The following is a 19,201-nucleotide window of genomic DNA, read 5'->3' as shown; positions in this document are numbered from 1 at the left end:
CCTGCTCCCTTCGCTAAGTTCAGTATCTGAAATTGAGGAAAGGAGCAAAGCAGATGAGAAGAATTATTTTCCTGCTCAATCTTCATTAGTTAAAAGAATAAATAAAAATGTATTACTAGTACGTGAATGGGCATAGTTGGTGTCAGCAGGAGCTGCTGTACAAACAGAACTTTGCTTGCCAGTCTCTGGCCTCAGTGGTGTCGTGCTGGGGGTGGGCTGCACACTCGGTACTCTGTCACTGCCAGCTGAAAAGCTGTCCCAGTGATGGGGGCTGAAACTGTCTTGATTTGTTTTCCTCCGTGAAGAACAAAAAGGTGCAGTTGTCATTTGGGTTTCTGAGTTATTTTGTGGATCCCTGAGTCACTTCGCTAGGGGATGGGTGTTTGCAGTAGAGATTGCTCTGACATCAGCCCAGTTTGCTGCTGGAGTGCGCAGTAGTGAGTGTTCTCTTTTGCAAGTTGTTTTTGATTTTGGTAACGACACCAAACACGTCTCTGCCAGAGCAAGGCTCCTGCAGCCTGGTACCGAGCAGGATCGGTTCTACACCCTTCGTTCAGGTGCTACGGCGGCGCCGGCCCGCTCCGCCCGGAGCTCTCCCCGCGGGTGAGCGGTCCCCGGGGCGCTGGGAGCCGGCCCGCTCCTCGCCCGGAGCTCTCCAGGGCGGCGCTGGCGATCGCCGGCCCTGCCAACCCCGACCGACACCTCACCGCGCTGCCGCCAGGGGGCGCTGCCCGCCAGGGCTGCTGCCGCCTCCTCTTCCTCCGGGGTTACATCGGCAGGCTGGGGCGGTGCCACACCGTGTAAAGCTGGCGCTGTCCTACCGACTTGTCTTTGCATCACCGGGCCCCAGCTTAAATGCAGTTTCTTGGAAGGCAGGTTCTTGTGCCAAGGCTATTTCAGGAGCACTTTCTATATAAAGCAATATATCTTGCAAAGTTTCAGATACATTAGTTTCTGGCAGAAATTTTTTGACCACTTAGGGGAAACTAAGGCTTAGAATTAAGTAACATACAGTCAAGAATTGTTCTTTTGTTTTTAGTTTAATGGAACTTGACTTTTTTCTTCCAGAAAGACTTTTCACTTATGTGATATGCAGGTCCTACATGGGTTCATAACCTCTTCTTGAGCTAAGGTCAGCAAAGAACAACTGATATAAATAAATAAATACCCTTCTATCAGAGCTCTAGGTAAACTAAGTAGAAATCAATCACATCCTTTCCTTTTTTTTGGTGCTTAAGCAACTTGATTCCAGGAGGTCACAAAAGGTACAATAGAGTATATTTAGACATTTTAAAGTAGCACGTATTGTAGCATGCTAAATCTCTTGCATGCCACAGAGTGTTTTAACAATCTCTTTTAAGGGAATTTGATGTAGTATCTAGAAAAGGTGATACTTTATGTACATTTCATTTTCTTTAGTCCTACATATATCTCCAGAAGATCCTATATACTGTTTGAAAAGCTGACACCACATCTATAGAAGCAGTTGCAGAGATACTAGGCTTGAGAAATTCTGGTTTGCAGCTTTCAGGTTGTAAAGGTATACAGTCTTTTGTGTCTGAGCCTCCCCTGTCTCTCCATTTTGTTTCCTTTTTGGGCGCTCTGTTATTCAATTGCCATGTCAAGCCCTGGCAGGCAAGAAAGGGTTCCCATTGGTCTGCTACTTGTTAAACTTTCCTCAGGAAGCAGCCCAGATGCCTTGTCTGTCAGTGACAGGCTTCCCCTCTTCACACTGAAGTCCGGTCTGACACCTCTCTTTTGGTCTCTGGCAGGAGGAGCAGGCTGCTGTCACTGCAAATAAGATGGCTAAGTGATCCTGCTCTGTTCATCTTTCTACAACAGAGAAAACTCCAGCTGGGGCTTTTAGCTTTACTGTGCTCATGTGTGGCAGCTCTGGAATGAACTATGAAATCCATCTACAGCACACTTAACAAACAGTGATATTTGCATCTGGATATCAAAGCAAGCTGTTTGCTGGAGTTCAAAGGCAGCTTTGCAAGCATTAAATCTGATAGGTAAGGAAAATGACAAAGGAAACTCTGATAGGATTGCAAAATTTCTGTCCCCTGCTTCCTTCACATGCTTTGCATGCATGTGACTTCGGGGAAAGAATTCAACAGGAAGTATTATCTTCCCTAGGTTAGCTCTGACTTAACAGTCCTGCTCAACAATACACTTCCTGGGTGGGTTATATCTTTGTTAGATTTATATGCCTATAGTGCAGATGCACTACTCAGGGGTCTCCTCATACAGCCAGTGAAAAGAAATAAGCGCTTCCAGAGCCTAATTCAGGTGGCCAAAGGCAGGTATTGACTAGCTCTCCACTAATTGGAAAGTGACTCTGAGATGACTCGTGCCACTGCAGGCAAGTGCTTGAACTGCTTTGTGCCTCTTTTTCCCCACAGCAAGTAGGAGTAACAGCATTTCCTGAAAGGGGATGCAGTGATCATGGCTGTGAGTTGCTCAAGTGCCTGGGAAAAGTCATCTAAATAGAGAGTGCATAAGGAAAATAGATAAAGCAGAAAGCATGCTTGGGATGTGGGCACTGTGGAAAGAGGAGCACAAAACATAGTGTTTCAGAGATGGGCAGTATGCTGGTTCTTGCTTTTTTCTCTGATTTAGGAGAAAGACAAAATCAGTGTTTGGGTTTTGAAAAGAAAAGGATTTTGAATGTATGCTTTTATTTGAGGAAGAGTTATAAGGAGTTTATAGAGACAGGAAATTTTCCTTTACCCTCACTCTAGTCTCTTAAGCTCTTCAGTGTGTTAGAAACAGCTGTAGACTCCTGCCCTTGCCCATGGTTTCTGCTCTGAGTTATTAGTTCAAGCAATTCAAACTTACTCCCTTGTCAGAGGGAAGACAGGGCATTTGTATGCTGTGTGTGCTGTGCGTGTGGTAACAGGACAGCCAAAACTAGCGCCCCATCAACTGCAGAGTTTCCATTAGCTCATTAACAGTCATTAGGCTAGTTACAGAGCAAAACCACTGGCTTTGTGTTTGCAGGGAAGAACTTCTGCTTCCTATGGCATGATGGCTCCAGAGGAATTATCTAAGCTGGAAACCCGCCATTTAGTATGAGAGCGTGAGATACGTATGAATGTATAGGTGCCCATTGTTCGTGACAAGGGGTAAGGAACTACCCAACCTGAACTGTTGGGTAGCTGACCTTGGTTTAGCCAGTCCAGCTATATCACACACTTCCAAAGAAAGGTGAGGCAGGAAGATGAAACATGTTAGCAAAGCAGCACAAGTGCTTAACTTTTCTGGAGGTATCACCCCAAAACCTGGCTTCATCTCAGAAGAAAACCTTTGGCTGGGAGCTTTCAGTACAATGCCTCATTGTTTTGAAGTGCTTCATTTATGAAGACCCACAGCAACCCCCAGCCTTTGGGGACAGGCCATCCTGAAGAGGAGCTACCTGAGAAATGGAAGTATTTCTGGTAAGGAAGGTGCTTGCAGAACAGTCATTTGCAAGAAAATACTCAGGATTGTGACAGGATGGGCTGTTAAAAAATGTCCTTGCTTCCATGGGACAGATGGATCAAAAGCAGAAGCAGAGAATAGGTCAGGTTTCTCCTTCAGCAAATACTTCCCATGGTGGTCCGCAGTTTAGATGTGAGCCTTTACAAACAGAACTGTAAAGGACATATGAAAAGCTGTACATTGGAACTCTGGTATAGCATAGGGAGATGGCAGCGTTTATCTGCTGCATATAATTATGCTCTGGACAAGCTACCACATCTGTGGCTGAACTGGAGGTCTGCAGGCAAGGAGTCCGAGGGTAAGAGTGAGAGAGCATAATGACAGTCCTGCTTTGGCTGCTACTGTTTGTTTGTGGAGAGAGGACACAGGTCATCTTTTAGGGTTTATTAGATGAGGGCCACACTTCTGCTGTAAAAACAAGCAGAAACATTTTCACTCAGTTTTCAAAGCAGAAGATCATGTTTCTCAGTGGTCTATGCTGGCCAGCTCCCAGGTGGATTTCTGCTTGAGGGTATTTCCCAGTGTAGTTTAATCTCCTTATCTATCTCTCAGTCTCTTCCTCCTCCAGGAGCGAAGAGAAACAAAAATCACAGATTTTACATTAAAGTTAGACTCTGGCTTTACTGCACTCCTCTTTCCAACTCATTAGTTGGTCAAGGAATGGACCAAGCAAGTGGAGGTTATCATTTTAAACATGCCTGGTCTAGCAAAGGGCTAAAAATCTGGCAGTTTGAAATGGGAACCGAGTTGTGCTCTCAGGTGATGCTGTCCACCCGTAGCCAGCGCTGGTGACGCAGAACTCGATGTAGGCTCTCAGGGGTAGATAACTCCTCTCTTGGCTGTTCTGAGCTTATGCGAGAGGCACACAGATGTTCACAGCTTGAATTTCTGTCTCTTCACATGATTACCAGTAATGATCTTGGGACTGCCATTGAGGGCTGTAAAGGTGGTAGCAAGTGAATTGACTCTTTCAAAGAGAGTAATGATCGAGTGTAATAGCGGGGCACAGTCATGGAAACTGGTATGGAGTAAGCGTATATGTGTTAATCTATGCAGATTAAAGTAACCCCTGGATTAATAGCTGTTGTTCAGTCACTGACAGTAGTTATTGCAATAACGCTCTAGACTCTCCTTTACTTTTTCTGGTTTTTGCAGATAGAGGGGTTCCCTTGAATGGGGTTGGATTTAGAGATTAATGTTATGAAGATGACCATTGATATGGTGTGACAGCCCTTTCAGATATTCATTATGTCAAGAGCCCTGTTTGGTGCGTGGGTTCAGCTGACAGGAATATGAAAACAGATTCATTACTGAGGCTGCTGGAAGAGGATTTAGTTCTGATACTCTGTCTGGATCAGTCAGTGCCTGACTGAAACACACCCCATGGCAGCTGGAGGTCCTCATTTGGGGCCTCCCTAATCTTGACTTGGAAGAAAGCTTCATGGTAGTCAAGGGTGATACTTAGCAAGGAAATAAATTTTGCTCTTGTCCCAGAGGACTGAGAAGCCCCCTTCACAATATCTCTCAGATAGTACACACCTTGGCACTACAGCTGTTGTGTAAGGAGCATCAGCTAGCATTGCATTCCCATTCTGTTGGGGTCCAGGAAAGATATTTAGGGTTTCTCTGGGTTCTTTTAACGATTGATTTCAAGAACTTCAGAAGATCAATGAAAATCATTTTAAAAAGACAGAATTCTGTAAATTGTCAAATAATGTATGCTAAAATAATGTTAGGCTCTTCTGCCAAATCTTTGAAATTCTTTAAGTACTAAACATATATTTGACAGGAAATCTACTAGATTTCCTAATAGCATAGGCAATTTCATTTCACTTCAACAGGAGTAGTGGAACTCAGATATCGGGTAAATGCTAGTTAAATTGTATCTGGTTTTTTAATTAGGTGAGAAAGTTCCTATGATAAGGTGAGTCTTTATAAGATGCTGAGTAAATATGTGATTATTTGGATTGAGAAAGATTTAAGTTATACAAAAATTGAAAGAACTAAAAGCTTTTATATATTTTTATTGAGTTCATATTAGTAGGAAAAAACAACAGATTTATTGCCTTTTGGCATGATACTACTCAGAGATGGCTCAGGAAATCTAATGCAGAAAAGATTGGATCCTAAACGACTGAAGGATTTACAGTTGACAGTTACAGAATGAAAATGCTCTCCTTGGCTTTAGCATTTACAAAGATGGGTGAAGAAAACTCTTGAGAATGACTCAGAGTCTGCCGTATGTGGGCTGCCTGCTCCAAGAAACCATCATTTTACTGGCGTTGTTATGTATTTTTCATCTGTGCTAGGAATTAAATGGACACGGTTTGGACTCAGTTGGTTAGTTCTGTTGCACACTATTAAGTCAGGCTGACACCAATATATACCTTAAATACCTTTTGATTCTTCCTCATCTTTGCTGAGCAGGGCCATTTTTGAGTGTATTCTGTTCTAAAAGCCACAGTTCTTTGGTCAGATGATCTTTAGGTTGAAGATATTTGTTAGTAATACCTAAAGTGAGAGGTATTTTGAGATGCACAAAAGCATTTAAGTATAACTAGTACACTATTACTGATTATTCGCAGAGCTCTTGATCCCATTTAGGGCACAGTAGGAGAAGGCAGAGTAAAATAAAAGCCATTTTGAAGTGTGCTGAAGTCAAAGGCAAGGTGAATATCATTGAACCCTCTCAGTTCTGACTCATATTCAAGTTTTCAGTGGTTACCTAACACATTTCTAATGTATGTTCTCCCTGAAGTGTCCTTTGTTATAACAGACACTCATGGAGGACCAGAGTTTGCAAAAGGAAAGAGACTCTCTGGAGCCTGGGATTCATACTGCTCAAAATCAAGATGACCCTAATGACGGTTTTCGTTGCTCATGTGAGTACATTTTGATTGCAGTCATTCTGCAAGCTAGACCAGCACTGCAGTGACCCTCGAACTGGGGACTCCTTCAGGTAGATGTGCTAGGCCAAGGTGTGGGCTCCTATGATTGCAAGTAAATCATAACCTGTAATGAATTAAGCTTATTAATACGACAGTATCTCTATAAGCAGATGGTGGTTGTATGTGCCTTGCTATCTGCTTGTGACTGGAAATGTGCAGAGCATTGAGAAAGAGGTTTTCAGTGTGCCGAGTTTGTTTTTTCCACTCAAGTCCTCTTCATGTGCATACTATGTGCATGGCCTCTCTTTGAAGCATACACTTCTATACTGAGATCAGGAGGGATTTTAGCCTTCAAACAATCTGGATGTGGAAAATGTAGATTGGAGCCAGGCACTATGTGGGTGAGAAGCGAGTAAGGGCTCCCCATGCATCTCTACAAATACCCCTCAGCTCCAACACTGTCAGTCCCTCTGTTCCCACTGTGAGCCCCTTCTCAGCTCTGCTAATACACCGCAACTGGAGTGTAGGCACAGAAGCAATGTACTGTGGTGTAATGCAAATGGAAGCTATTGCCTGCACTTTTAAGCCACTGTGGTAAATATTTTCATTTCTTATTGTGCTTAGGCATCGGATCCTGCAATAGGAGCAGGTCACATATTAGATTTCTGAACTCAATGAAAAGGGTTTTGATAATTTATTGAAAGCATTTTTCTAATTGTTTTGCAGAGATGGTTTCTCCTTTTTTTTTTCCATTGCCCTCTCCAAGATCAAACAATGAAAATACATTCAGTGTTGAAAGAACTGTGAAGGATAAATGTGGAAGGGACATTTCCCCATAAGGATTCATCTGTCTGCATGGTGTTTATGAGCATGACCTGCTAGTACACTTGGGCTGCAGCCATATCTCCATACATCTCACTAAGCAACACAGCTGCTGACTGCCTCAAGCACTGACATTTACAGAGTGTGTATCATCCAGTTATTGCTTCACATCCCTCCAGACAGTCTTGATCATCAGCTAATTAAAGGGTATGGCCTCTTCTGCACTCTTCCTTGGAGCTTCTGTTTTGTGAACACAGCTTCCCATTGGTGACGTGTTTATTATGTCTCTGAATTTTACTTTGCAGCAAGACTGTGACTTAGTTTCTATCTGAGTAAACTGAGTATCAGAGACATGGAAAGCTGCTCAGTAGAAAAGATGGCTTATCTCATGGTGGTGTGCACCTTGACACTGTCTAGGGCCCACTTAAAGTCAGATGGCCCACAGTTTTTAGTGTTAGGCTAAGTTTTCAATCTGCCTCTGGAAGTAGTCAGCCTGTTCTGCTTCCCTCTTTCAGGTAACCTCAATGCATCTTTGGATTTGCTTGTCTGGGCACATGCCCTGCTATCAAATGTCATGCAAGATCTCAGAAATGCTTCTGGAGCCTAGAAAAATACAGAAATACAAAAATACAACTGTGTTGACAGATCAGCCTCCTGAAGAGGGTGTAGCAAAGGTCCTCCAGCCAATTTCTTACTAGCTAGCTGTTCTGCTAGCACATTACCTCTGGCGAGGAAAAGTGTAATCAGTTGTAATCCAAGAAAACAGCTATAGCAGGCATCATGCTTAACACTTCTGAGGCTCGCTGCATTCAAAAAAAAGTAAAGTGTTCCCAGACCATAGATGTGGTGGTGTGATAATTTGCTGATGAGTACTAGTATATTTATGTGAAAAAATAAATACATGGTTATTAGAGTGAATCTGTGAGAGAAGACAGGAGAGATGGAAAGGAAGGAAGAAAGGAGCATCCTTTTTCAGTCCAATTCAATGGGAAACTCAGAGAAACAGAGCCACACAAAATTATATCTGACTCCCCATTTGCAAATGCCTGCCTTGAGCATGATGCCTATAGAGGTGACATCTCTCAGTGTAGGTAGTGAGAGATGAGGTGGACACAGCACAGGTGATGGAGAAAGAGGGTTCAGTAACAATTTAAGAAAAAGTGTGGGGAGAAAGAGCCAGTGCACAAGAACTTGGTGCAGGAGGCAGGATTGTTCTGGTAGATAAATATTAGGAACTTTATTATAAACCAAGAGCTCATCAGTATTTTTAAAGCAATGGGGCCAGATTCTCCCTTGCTGTTGTAGCTGTTGTTTGAGTATATTGTGAGGCAGGTGGAAAGTATTACTTGGTAGCATTTTACGTTTTGAATAAAAACAGTACAAGAAATGAGCTGGAGTTTACTGCAATGTACATAAAGGATTTTTTATTTTTAGAAACATCCAATGCGTTACACATTATTCAGCACAGGCAAAGACTCTGACACTGCTAGCCAAAATGGTCAATGGGAAGGTGAACTCAGAGGCTACAGGAGCAGCTACCTTTAGCAAAGGAGGTCAAGTATGGGTCCTTTCCATGAGACAGCTGCTTTTCCATAGAAATTCTAACATTACTGATGATGGACAATGTAATTTACTGGGTTCACAGAAGCATTGCTGAGATTATTGATTTATTAAGCGGGAGCTGCCAGGTGGTTCATGACAGGTTTACTGAGTCCAATGAGCAATTAGCCAGGGATGACACAGAACATGGACATTTCATGTTTGGTATTTCATTCAAATAGAGTGTTTGGAATTGGAGCCTTTTTCCCAATCAGAGCTGTTGACCATTTTGGCTAGTGAGCTACTGATCCCATTTATAGAGCCTTCTGAACATTGCCCATGAGTAAAATTCAGTGTTGAGAAGTTCATTTTAAATTAAGAAGAGATATATTACTATAACACATAAAAATATAGGAGAAAACAACACTTCAACGACAACAGTGGAAACAAAGAACACCATCACTATAGCATCTCCATGCTGCTGGTTCCGTATCACTCCAAGAAATTTCACACCAATATTTTGATGCCTTTTAATGGGGACAGAGAAAAGCTTTTATAGGATTTCTTTAAGAAATTTGATACTTGAGGTGAAACCAAGACCACCTATTCTGCAGTCTTGCATACCCAAATCCAGACAAAAACCCATGAGAGCAGTTCCACAGAGGTGTAGATCATAGGACTGAAGCAGCTGGGATAGATATTTTTTTTTTCCCAAACTTCCAATAATGGCCTGTTTTTTTCACCCACTGTTCTGTTTTGGTGTTAACAATAGAGTTGAACTGATAACGAGTTCTTTTGGAAACACAACCTTGTAAAAACAAGTCATTGCCAAACTGTTCCTAATGATGAATCAGGAATTGGCTCAAACTATCTCACCCTCTCTTTTCAAATAGCTCATGTTCTTCCCATCTGCACCTATCACCACAAACACCAATAGTTTTTCTCTAACTGCTAGCAATTTTCTGCATTAGTAAGTGTCTGGTTTCTTCTAATGAGGTCTGTTTCTGCCCAGTAACCTTTGAATCCTATAGGAAAATGATGTGAAGCTTTATCAGTTTAATTTTATGTGGAAGAAGTATTTTAAGAAGTCAGACACCATGGCAAGGAAGCCAGTAGCTCTTATCATGCATAAATTTTTTTCCTACTAAGCAACATTTTGGTTTGTTCAAAGCAAGATTTGTTTGTTTGTTTACAGTAAATACCTGTCACATAGCAACAGAAATATTACTAAATAATAATACATATAATGTTAAGCTCCTGGGTCTAGAAGCTTTTCATGAAAAAAAACCCCACATGTTCCTGATAAAAAATAATAAATAATGTAACCTTTTCTTTTTACATTAAAAATATCTGTACATGATTACACAATATAACAAAGTATTTTATTTTCTAGGCTCAGGGTGGCATCTCTGGGTTACATCTTCATCTAAAAAGGGTAGAGGCTTGTAGTCTTGATCCTGCATATTTCTCACTGCATTTTCCCAAAGTTGCAAAGTCTACAGCCTTGCCTACCCTTTCCATGCAAAGGTGGAAGCAGCTCACAAGGAACATAGCAACATCTACATGCAGGAAGCAGCTAAGGATTGAGATTTTTGCAGAGATGTGCATATGGTGATATTTGAAAGTCTCGAAACTTCTTGCCTCAACTGGAAGAGAACAGAAACAAATAGAAAAATAAAGATGGAAAATGTAAGTAGAAGTCTGTCTTTCCAATGTAGCTAGAAAAGTTTTTTAGATGGTATATTTTTCAAGATGGCACTTAGTGATCTATTACAGACTGACTCTGTCTCTTGGCCAACATTTCTTCTTGGTAAGAATGCCCAAAGTTTGCTCAGAAGAGGACAGCACTGGCAGCTTGCCTGGGGTTTGAGGGCCACATCCCATTCGTTGGCCTTCGAATGGCAGAGGATGGCCACTGTTTTTTAGCAATTGGGCTGGATTGAAGCACCACTTGCAGGACCTTCTGTTAGTGGTGGAATGTCTCTGTAGGTCCCACTCCAGCTTGTCAGGCACCATGTACACCCTATGAGTCTTCTACCAATGAACTTGGCCAGGAAACACAAGAAAAGCATTTACAAAGAAAGCTCTGAAGGGTAGGGTGAATCAGCAGCTCATGCTGACCTTTCACCAGTAACTATAATCAAACAGCAAACATTTCCTCTTATTTTGCTAAAGAAAAGGTAGTGCTGTTTCTCTCCTGACAGCAGCTGGTCACTGGCAGGCAGGATCTGGTGCAGATCAAGCAGGCATTTAGTCTCACATCATGTTAGGGCTCTAGCCAGAACTTGTAATCTTTAAGATCATGATATCACAGGACACAGAGGTGGCTTGTACACAGGTGGCAGCTGGAAAGGAAAAACAGAAGTCCTTGCACTGGGTGGTTTGTATCTGTGTTGTTTCCTTACGTTGACAGAAATCAGCTCACTCGTGGAGTAAGGCTCTGACAGTCGTATAGTCCTGCTGTCCTTGCAGATACAGGAAAGTCTCCGCAGCTGTTTTGCTCATGTACCTTCCTGTGCCCCCATCAATCCACACACGTGCAGCTGGACATTCATATGACGTCAGTGCAGGAGGCACCATGACAATGCAGATGAATGAGTCTTCATAAAGTCCTGCTGTCCATGAATCCGTTGGGTATCCTAAAAAGAATCTGTTAATCTGTTCCTTCAGCTGAGCCATTCCTCTTCTAGGGCTGTGACTAGAAACAGGACTCTTGGGATTCAGGGTCATTGTGGATGGGAAGCTTCTCATGTTCCTGATGATGCCCATTACGTAAAACAGCGTACCTGGGAGTGGAAAAACATAAAGATTTGTTAGTGCTAGTTAAAAGGACAAGATTATGCAAAATAAATTCTTGAAAACTCCAAAGTACATCTTAAGACAGTACTTCTTGCAAATATCCAGATCCCACATTAAGCAAATGTGAATCCCTACTTTGCTCCATAACAGGAAACCAAATCTTCATTTTGATGCAGTCAAGGCAATCCCTGAAAACCAAGAACCTGTTGGTTTTCATGTATCTAAGGTGCAGCTGGTAATGAGAGAAGCCAGACCAAAGAACTAAGAAACACTGATCATCTGTAGGTAGACTAACCTGAAGGTAATTCAGTTAATGTCTTCAATGCAAGCATTTAAAGAATCATTTGAGACCAGCTTGGGAAGTGAATGCTGTTTAAGACGAAACCAAGACCAACATTTCAGGGCATTTCCACTTACAGAAGAAAGTAGTCTTTTGCAAAGTTGGGTTTAGTGCCAATTCTAGTATCAAACCAGCGCTGTTTAGGTTTTATGTCCTTTGGAGGTATCATGTCATATATAAACCTTTCTGATATTTCTCCAGGCTTTGGGCCAGATACGGAAAAGCAGAATTCTGCTGTAAGGAATTCCACATTATCTCTTATCCTGTGCCTCATCTACCAGCCTATTTCCTGCTGCCCATCTCAACATGGCTTTCTGAACAGAACTGTTGATTTCATTTGCTAATGACATGCCGCTCTTTTCCCTAAGTGGTGTGCAGTGCTTAGTAGGAATAAGCAAATCTGAGGTGACAGCAAAAATGTTGGCTAACAAGTAAAACTGATTTAGCATATCTTTCCAGAATTTCACATTTAATCATTCTTGCTTGCAAACCCCCTGAAGGGTACAGAGCAAGCCAGGTATCTTGCCTTGGCAGTCCGTTTCATTTAAACTAAACTGAACCAAATCATCCTTCAAGTAGGTCCAGAAGTAGGAAGCTGCAAAAATAACTGTAAAAACATATTTTTCCCTAGTCCAAATGCATATCAGGGAAATCAGGTCTCTGCTAAGACTCTCCTCTCCTGAGTGTTTAGAGATGTAGATATATTATTTCTCTTAGTAACAAACATCCAAGACATACCTGAAATATCCACATCCGAATAAAGATTAAAAAAAGAAAAAAGCCTAAGGAAATAGAATAATGTATCAGTTGTCCTGCTATTAGCAGAGGGAAAAGAAGTACTATCAGCCTCAGGATTTGTTTGAATAATCATTAGAAAAAAGGTCAGGGACTCCTCATTGTCTACATATTCAAAAACTGATACTATGACATCAATTTACTTGGCATTATTAATCTGGATGCATCTCTTCCTCCATTGAGTATACTTGGGAACTAGGCTCCTAATTAAGGTGCTTACAGTGCCACTGAAATGTCTGAAGTAGATGTCTGAATATCCTACAAGTGATGTATCTGTTAATTCCAGTAGGTGAGCCAGGCATGGACTCAAAGTGAAGCTAGGGTGTAAACTGTACTGCCTGTCTGAATTTGCCCTGGTGAATATTCCTGGAGGAATTTACCCTCTAATGTATTAGATGATGTTTTTCAACATTGTCAGGCTTGATTGCCTTAATACAGGTCACTATATATCCATCACTTTAAATAATGATCATAAATTTCAAAAAATGTGTTAGTTCTACCAACAAGATACAGACTTGATGTAAGAAACAGGAAAAGACATTCCGCATCTAACACTGAACAGACACTCCAGTTAGATGACCATGAAGCATACAAGTCATAACATAATTTTAATTTCATATACCAGGTAAGACATGGCACATTGTGTGACGCAATCCACCAAAGAGACCTTCAGCATGGCAAAGTCTCTGCTACAAATGGTGATACAGAGGATGAGAGCCAGGAGACACCCCGCTCTGTGAACAAGGCAGACACAGTTCAGAGCAACTTGGGACTTGCGCAGAAGCACAACAGACAGGCACTGAAAGCTGACTTCATACAGGATATCCAAGGAGCCAAACCTTTCTTCTTCTGCAGTAGTCAGAAAACAGTTGTGCAAGATCAGCAATTTAGCAGGTGATGCCGTTTGTTACAAAGATGCATTAAACTAAAGAGAAGTCATTAAGGTGTCCCAGGATCTCTTGTGGCACAAAGTGTCTGAAGCCTCTGGCAGTTAGCTCAGCACTTCCAGCTGTTTACCCTGTGGGGAAAGAGGACGGTAGGAGAGGAGGAAAGAGCATTTGTAGGCAGGGTGCAAAAGCTGCACCGCAGGGGTGATGGCTTGCTCTGGTACTGGCACATCATTCCTAAAAATCTTACCAACATCTCCAGGAAACTGTTAAAGGAGTCCTCTGCTGGCAGGCCTTTGCGTTACCAGGATTGTTTTCACATATTGTAGTTTTTCCCTTCAAATGAAAGTTCAAAGCTACCTGCCAGTTACAGGGCACCAATTTAGTGTCGGATAAAAGACAGGATTATAACAGCCCTCCTTTTTTTTCACACCACCCTGTCTTAACTGATCTGCTCTCTGAAAATATAATTAATTTTTCAGTCATCACTATCTATGTGAAGCAAGTTTCAGCTGCACCTGAAACTCATTTTTGCCTCACCTACAGAAACGCACACCTAATGTGCCTCAGCTCTCACCCAGCTGAGAAGTCAAGCACCGTGGGATTTATTTTACCGACTGCAAGAAGAAAACAACACCCGGACCCTGCATGTGTGGGCTGAATGTTTCAAGAGAAATTTATCAAGAGAAAATATCAAGTAGGTTTGAGTAATGAATACATTTGAGGAAACCATAGTATGTGAGCAGGAAAAAAAAATTAAAATGTTTAAATGCATTAAATAAATTACCTGCAACAAATTAGTTGTTCAGCTTTCCTGCCTATAATGAGTTCCCTCGTTGGAATCTGTATACGCTGGCACATCAAGCTACAAAGCTCAGTTACAAATAGCAACCCAGGCTGCCTCTGCCCTCTGTATCCAACTCCTCCCAGAACTGGGGGCGAGTGTTACTGTCATTTCACCTGACAGCTTTACTCAGATCATAAACACCACCACCCAGTAATAAAGCCCAATAATGAAAATGTATTACCACCTATAAAGGGACCATGCTGCAGGCTATTCACATACTTGCCAAATGGTATTTTAATTGTGATGATGACCAATTTGGAGATAATTGCTTCTGCATCTCCTGCTGTTTCTGACAGTCCAATGGACTCTTTAATTAACTGGTTTGATTAGCTCTCAGCACAGTGAAGGGGAGCTGTGTGGTTTTACCCTCCATAGGTCCATGACCAGAACAAGTTGCTCCAGCATTATTCTGGGAAATTGGCAAAAGCTGGGGTGGAAACACCAAGGGGAGACAGTGGCTGTTTGTAATCTTCCCACTTTCATTCCCTGCAGAGCCATCCCCCACACCAACTTGTACAATTTATTAAGGAAGGAAAGCTGAAAAATTGCTGGTCTTTGGCTTCTCCAACCGTAATAAAAAACAGTCACCATTTTCATGGAGCCTGGGGTCCCTGCTTAGTCCTCTCCTGATGAGCAAACTCCTAGCATCCACCTCTGTCCCCCAGGATCATGCCTGTCTTGCTGAAAAGCAGAAAGCAGTGCAATTTTGGGGCAGGGTTCCTGGCTCTAAACACAAAAGCATCCATTTCTTTGACAGAGCATGACCCAGGAGGAGGGGAAGCAATACCCTGATGGTATGTGGGCCATCCCTCTATCAGAGCTTGCAGCCACTCGTCCAGTTTCCAGAAAGGAGCCTCTCTGGAGATGGTGCCTGGGGTCCTTTGGGCAGTGGGGAATGGACAGGAATTGGAAGGCATCTGCTTTTTCCCAGAAATGCCTCCTACGAACCTTTCATGCTTGCAGTATCTGCGTAAAGCTGCCTACACTGGTTACACATGCCCATGGCTCCTCTGCACCAGCAGAAGCGCCTGGGAAGCACAGCTTGCAGTTCTGCAGCTGTTTTACCCATGAATTACTCCCCTGATTTTTAACCATAGTCCTTGCTCTGAACACTCATATCTGTCCTTCTTCCTTAAGCTCCCTGCAAACTCGAGTTCATCAGCCTGCAGGCAGTTAATCCTGGTGGCTGCTGTAAAGGGCAAGGGGCCCATCGCAGGTACTCTGTGAGGGTTTGGATCGCATTAGTAGATACTTCTCATTAATAACAAACTGACAGAGAGCAAAGACAGCCTTTCCCATCTACAGCTGAATCACTAATGGGCTAAAGGAATTGTGTGGCAGCATCTCCTGCACTTTCCAAAGCCTCTGAAGAGTGGGCTTAGTGTTCCGTCAGCAGCCTCCGTCTCTTTAACCCTGTCAGGTGAAATAATTTTACCTAGAGTGTCATAATAATAGCAGAGAGAAAAAGAACAAAATAAATGCCCACACCTGTCCGAGCATGGTGAAGCTTTCAGCCAGGCTGAAGGCAGATTAGTAGAGGGAGCCACAGCCATCCTAAACCCACTGTAGGTGCACAGCTGTCTTTGCTCTCTGTTTAGCAATCCTTTCCCAATACACCTGTTTACATTATTAATTGCTTCCATTTTTGAACTGGCAGAAAGTGGTTCCTGTTGTCCTGACGTTCACTGGAGACTGAGGTGAGGTTTTGCAGCTGTCTCTGGACTGGGTGGGGAAGGGTTTGCTTTTATGAGGGGCGGGGGGATACTGGGAGCTGTCAACTCTCTGCTCCCTGGGACTTTTGCCGCCTAAATCCATTCCCCCTCTGCCCAGAAAATGAAGGACATATTGTCACCAGGCAGAGAAGAGATTTTGCGCATGCATTCAGACACCAAGAGGTCAATGTTGGTGCAGAAGTAGGTGGATGGGTGCATTTATGGTACTATGTCTGTTACTGGCACTGCCAGGATGGCTCGCATTGCATCTCGGCTGGCTACACAAATGGCTGCAAAGTCTGGGCAAGTTTAGACATGAACTATGCAAAAAGCTGATAAGCACCAAGTGTCATAGTATTTGCAAATCTTTTTGATAATCTCTACATTATAAATGCAGAATAGTTACTGCCAGAGTTTCTAAATACCCCCTGGTAATACAAGACTAGAGATAAAATCCTTGATTCAAATTCTTTGAAATAAGTGGTGTTCTTAGCTGTTCACTTTAAATTGTTTGAAGCCTGTAATATACTCCACCGCTGGCTTGTAACAGTGACCTTACAGATGTGCTAGCCTGTGAGAGTCTCCTACTGACCCCACACTCACAAAATTCAGGAAAATTACCCCTAACTGAAATGAAACTGTGGTCCTGGGACACGCCTGTACTGGGATTTGGGCTTTGTTGCTGGTGGTTCATTAGTGACTCCCTACTGGAATGATGGAGGGAACTCAGGCATGGCAGAGTCAGGCAAGAAGCAAGTTTTAACTGTGACATGCTTAAAAATTTGAAAGAATAAGAAAAGAAAGAAATCTACAGGTTTTGCGGCACTGAAAGTTTCCCTGAGTTTGTGCCAGTTCTATGAATTTGTCTTTTAAAAAAAATTAAGAAGCAATAATTCTGTAAAAATGACAAGTGAAATTCTTCATTTTAAGGCATTGAAATTTGTTGTTGTTTTGGGGAATTGTCCTTTATTAATTTTACTAATATTAAAATTTTTAGAATTTTAATCTTTTTTTTTGTCAACTCCTTGCATTCCAAATGAAAGATTCCAAATTAAACCAAACATTAAATTTCAACAAAACCAAAACTGAAAATTCTAAATCTATTCATGTTTTCCTGACAGTAGCATACTAAAGCAGAAATCTGTTGTGCTGAGCTCTGGCAAGCTCCTTTTGAAGACAGTGCATGCCCTGAAAAAATGTACAGGCTAATTTAGTTTAGAACTAGGAGGTTTAATAGGTTGGAGTGGATGTTTAAGGAAGGTCAGAGCATCTGAGAAACATGCAATTATTAAGTCTTGATAGGTCAAAAATAATGAGTTTCAAGCTAAAATCAGCAGTATAGAAAATGCTTTTCCCATTCTCCAAAAGTTTTCACAGTTTCAAATACTTTCCCCATTTCTGATCTGGAGCAAGTCTGTAACTTCTCATGAGACAGGAAAAAAAAAAAAAAAAAAAGAAAGAAAAAAAGAGCAGACTCCAATTCAGGTTCAAGGCCTTTTTCTGCCCTTTATCAAGGTGACTGATCTAAGCACTGTGATATTGGCAATTTTGTATAAGAGTGCACTCATCTGCCTGTCTCTTCAATTTTCTCCTTTTTCCAGTTGTTGATTGCCAGCACTCCAAATGAAACATTTCAAAATACGTTTCTTTCTTCATATGCAACTAGAAACTCCCTCCAGGATCCCAGAAAACGTCTCAGTAACAACTTTAGTACAGCCAATTTGCATCTTTGAAGGTTGTGACAATGGTTGCAGAGGCAACCCAGAAAACACAGATATTTCTGGTTATTCTGGTTATTCCTAGTGAACACCATCAACTTTTCCACTGCTCTCCCATTTCCTTTGGCTACCTTTGGTTCTGCTCCCAGTGGGCTCAGACAGGCAGACACGAGTCCTGCGCCTTTGCATCTCATTGTCCCCTATTTCTGCTGAGTTTTGCCTGCAAAATTCTGATGACCCCATGGTTGTCCCACAGCTGTGGGGTACAAGAGATGCTTTGGTACAGAAGAGCAAAGCTTTCAGCTGTAGGAGAGCTGTAAACTATGTTTCTGAGCAGCCAACCAGCAGCACAGCCCTCAGACTGCCCATGGAGTGAGGAAGATCTGCTACAAGTGGCATCTTGAGGTAGCCTGGGTAGGAAATATGCACAAGGAGATGTGAGGGCAAGGAATGAGAACCTGGATAATAGCCAGAACTGGAGAAATAGAGACTCCTTCAAACTCAACAAAAGCAACCTTGATGCTGTGTCTCTGCTTTCATCCATGTTCAGACCAGATCCTGAAATCTTGATGTGAAAATAGTGAGGCAGGAGATCTCAGAAATAAAATACTGCAAAAGAGTTGAAGTGCAAAGAATTGTCTCCAGAGCCATCACACACCTTGCAAGATGATGAAAGTGGTAAAGTGAAGCTGGTACAGTAAGATTTCCAGGAAGGAAGGCAAATAGGTGATGATCGCTCCCAGTTACATCACAAAATCTCTTGTTATTTGCAGAAGCACCCAGTAAACACTTGTTAGGACTAGAGAAAGACAAGATGTTACTATGTAAGATGTGATAACCTGTGAAGATTTAAGTTTTACATGAGCAGAGAGTTCCATTTTTAATAATGGAATCTACCATTATTGAACCCAACTACCTAAGACAGTAGACAGTAGAAAGAGATTGTGCATAGGTAGAAGCTGGCTGGAGCCACGTTTTAAGCAGAACTGAGCTTTCAAATTGAATAAAGACATGAAACTTTTTTTAGATTTGACAATTGTGTTGGTCCACAACTTAACTTTCCCTGCATTTTTCTTTCTCTCACAGCTGCAAAACTCTTCAGTGGTTTCCCACCTGGAATATGTGCAGCACCATTATTGTAGCTTCACACTCAATATAGTATCCATAGTTCCGTTTCTTTCAGATGTTTTACAGAGAAAGAATAACTAACTCTCTTCAATATCAAATTGGGATTACAGTTAACAATCACTTGGCAGACCAGAGTAGGTTATTTTAATGAACACATCATTCTGAAATAAGCCTTCCACCATCTGTTCAGTCCCATAATTATAAATGCAAACAACATAATTCATAAATGCACTATAAAAGAGA

The 19,201-nt window shown here is 42.0% G+C and overlaps 1 protein-coding gene across 1 annotated transcript in view; it reads right to left on the bottom strand.

Moving 5' to 3' along the window:
* Nucleotides 1-8,600: 8,600 nt before the first annotated feature.
* The window catches only part of HTR4 (5-hydroxytryptamine receptor 4), a 142,107-nt gene continuing 131,506 nt past the window's right edge, over nucleotides 8,601-19,201 (bottom strand). The window contains exon 7 of the mRNA XM_074838983.1: nucleotides 8,601-11,518. Within this exon, the coding sequence (XP_074695084.1) occupies nucleotides 11,431-11,518 (88 nt within the window). The 3' untranslated portion in view covers nucleotides 8,601-11,430. The remainder of the gene's footprint in view (nucleotides 11,519-19,201) is intronic.

The sequence above is a fragment of the Strix aluco genome, chromosome 13 (genome assembly GCF_031877795.1).
Source record: "Strix aluco isolate bStrAlu1 chromosome 13, bStrAlu1.hap1, whole genome shotgun sequence".
NCBI classification, from domain to species: Eukaryota; Metazoa; Chordata; class Aves; order Strigiformes; family Strigidae; genus Strix; species Strix aluco.
The sequence above is the reverse complement of the archived record's forward strand: the minus strand, read 5'-3'. Positions and strand labels throughout refer to the sequence as shown.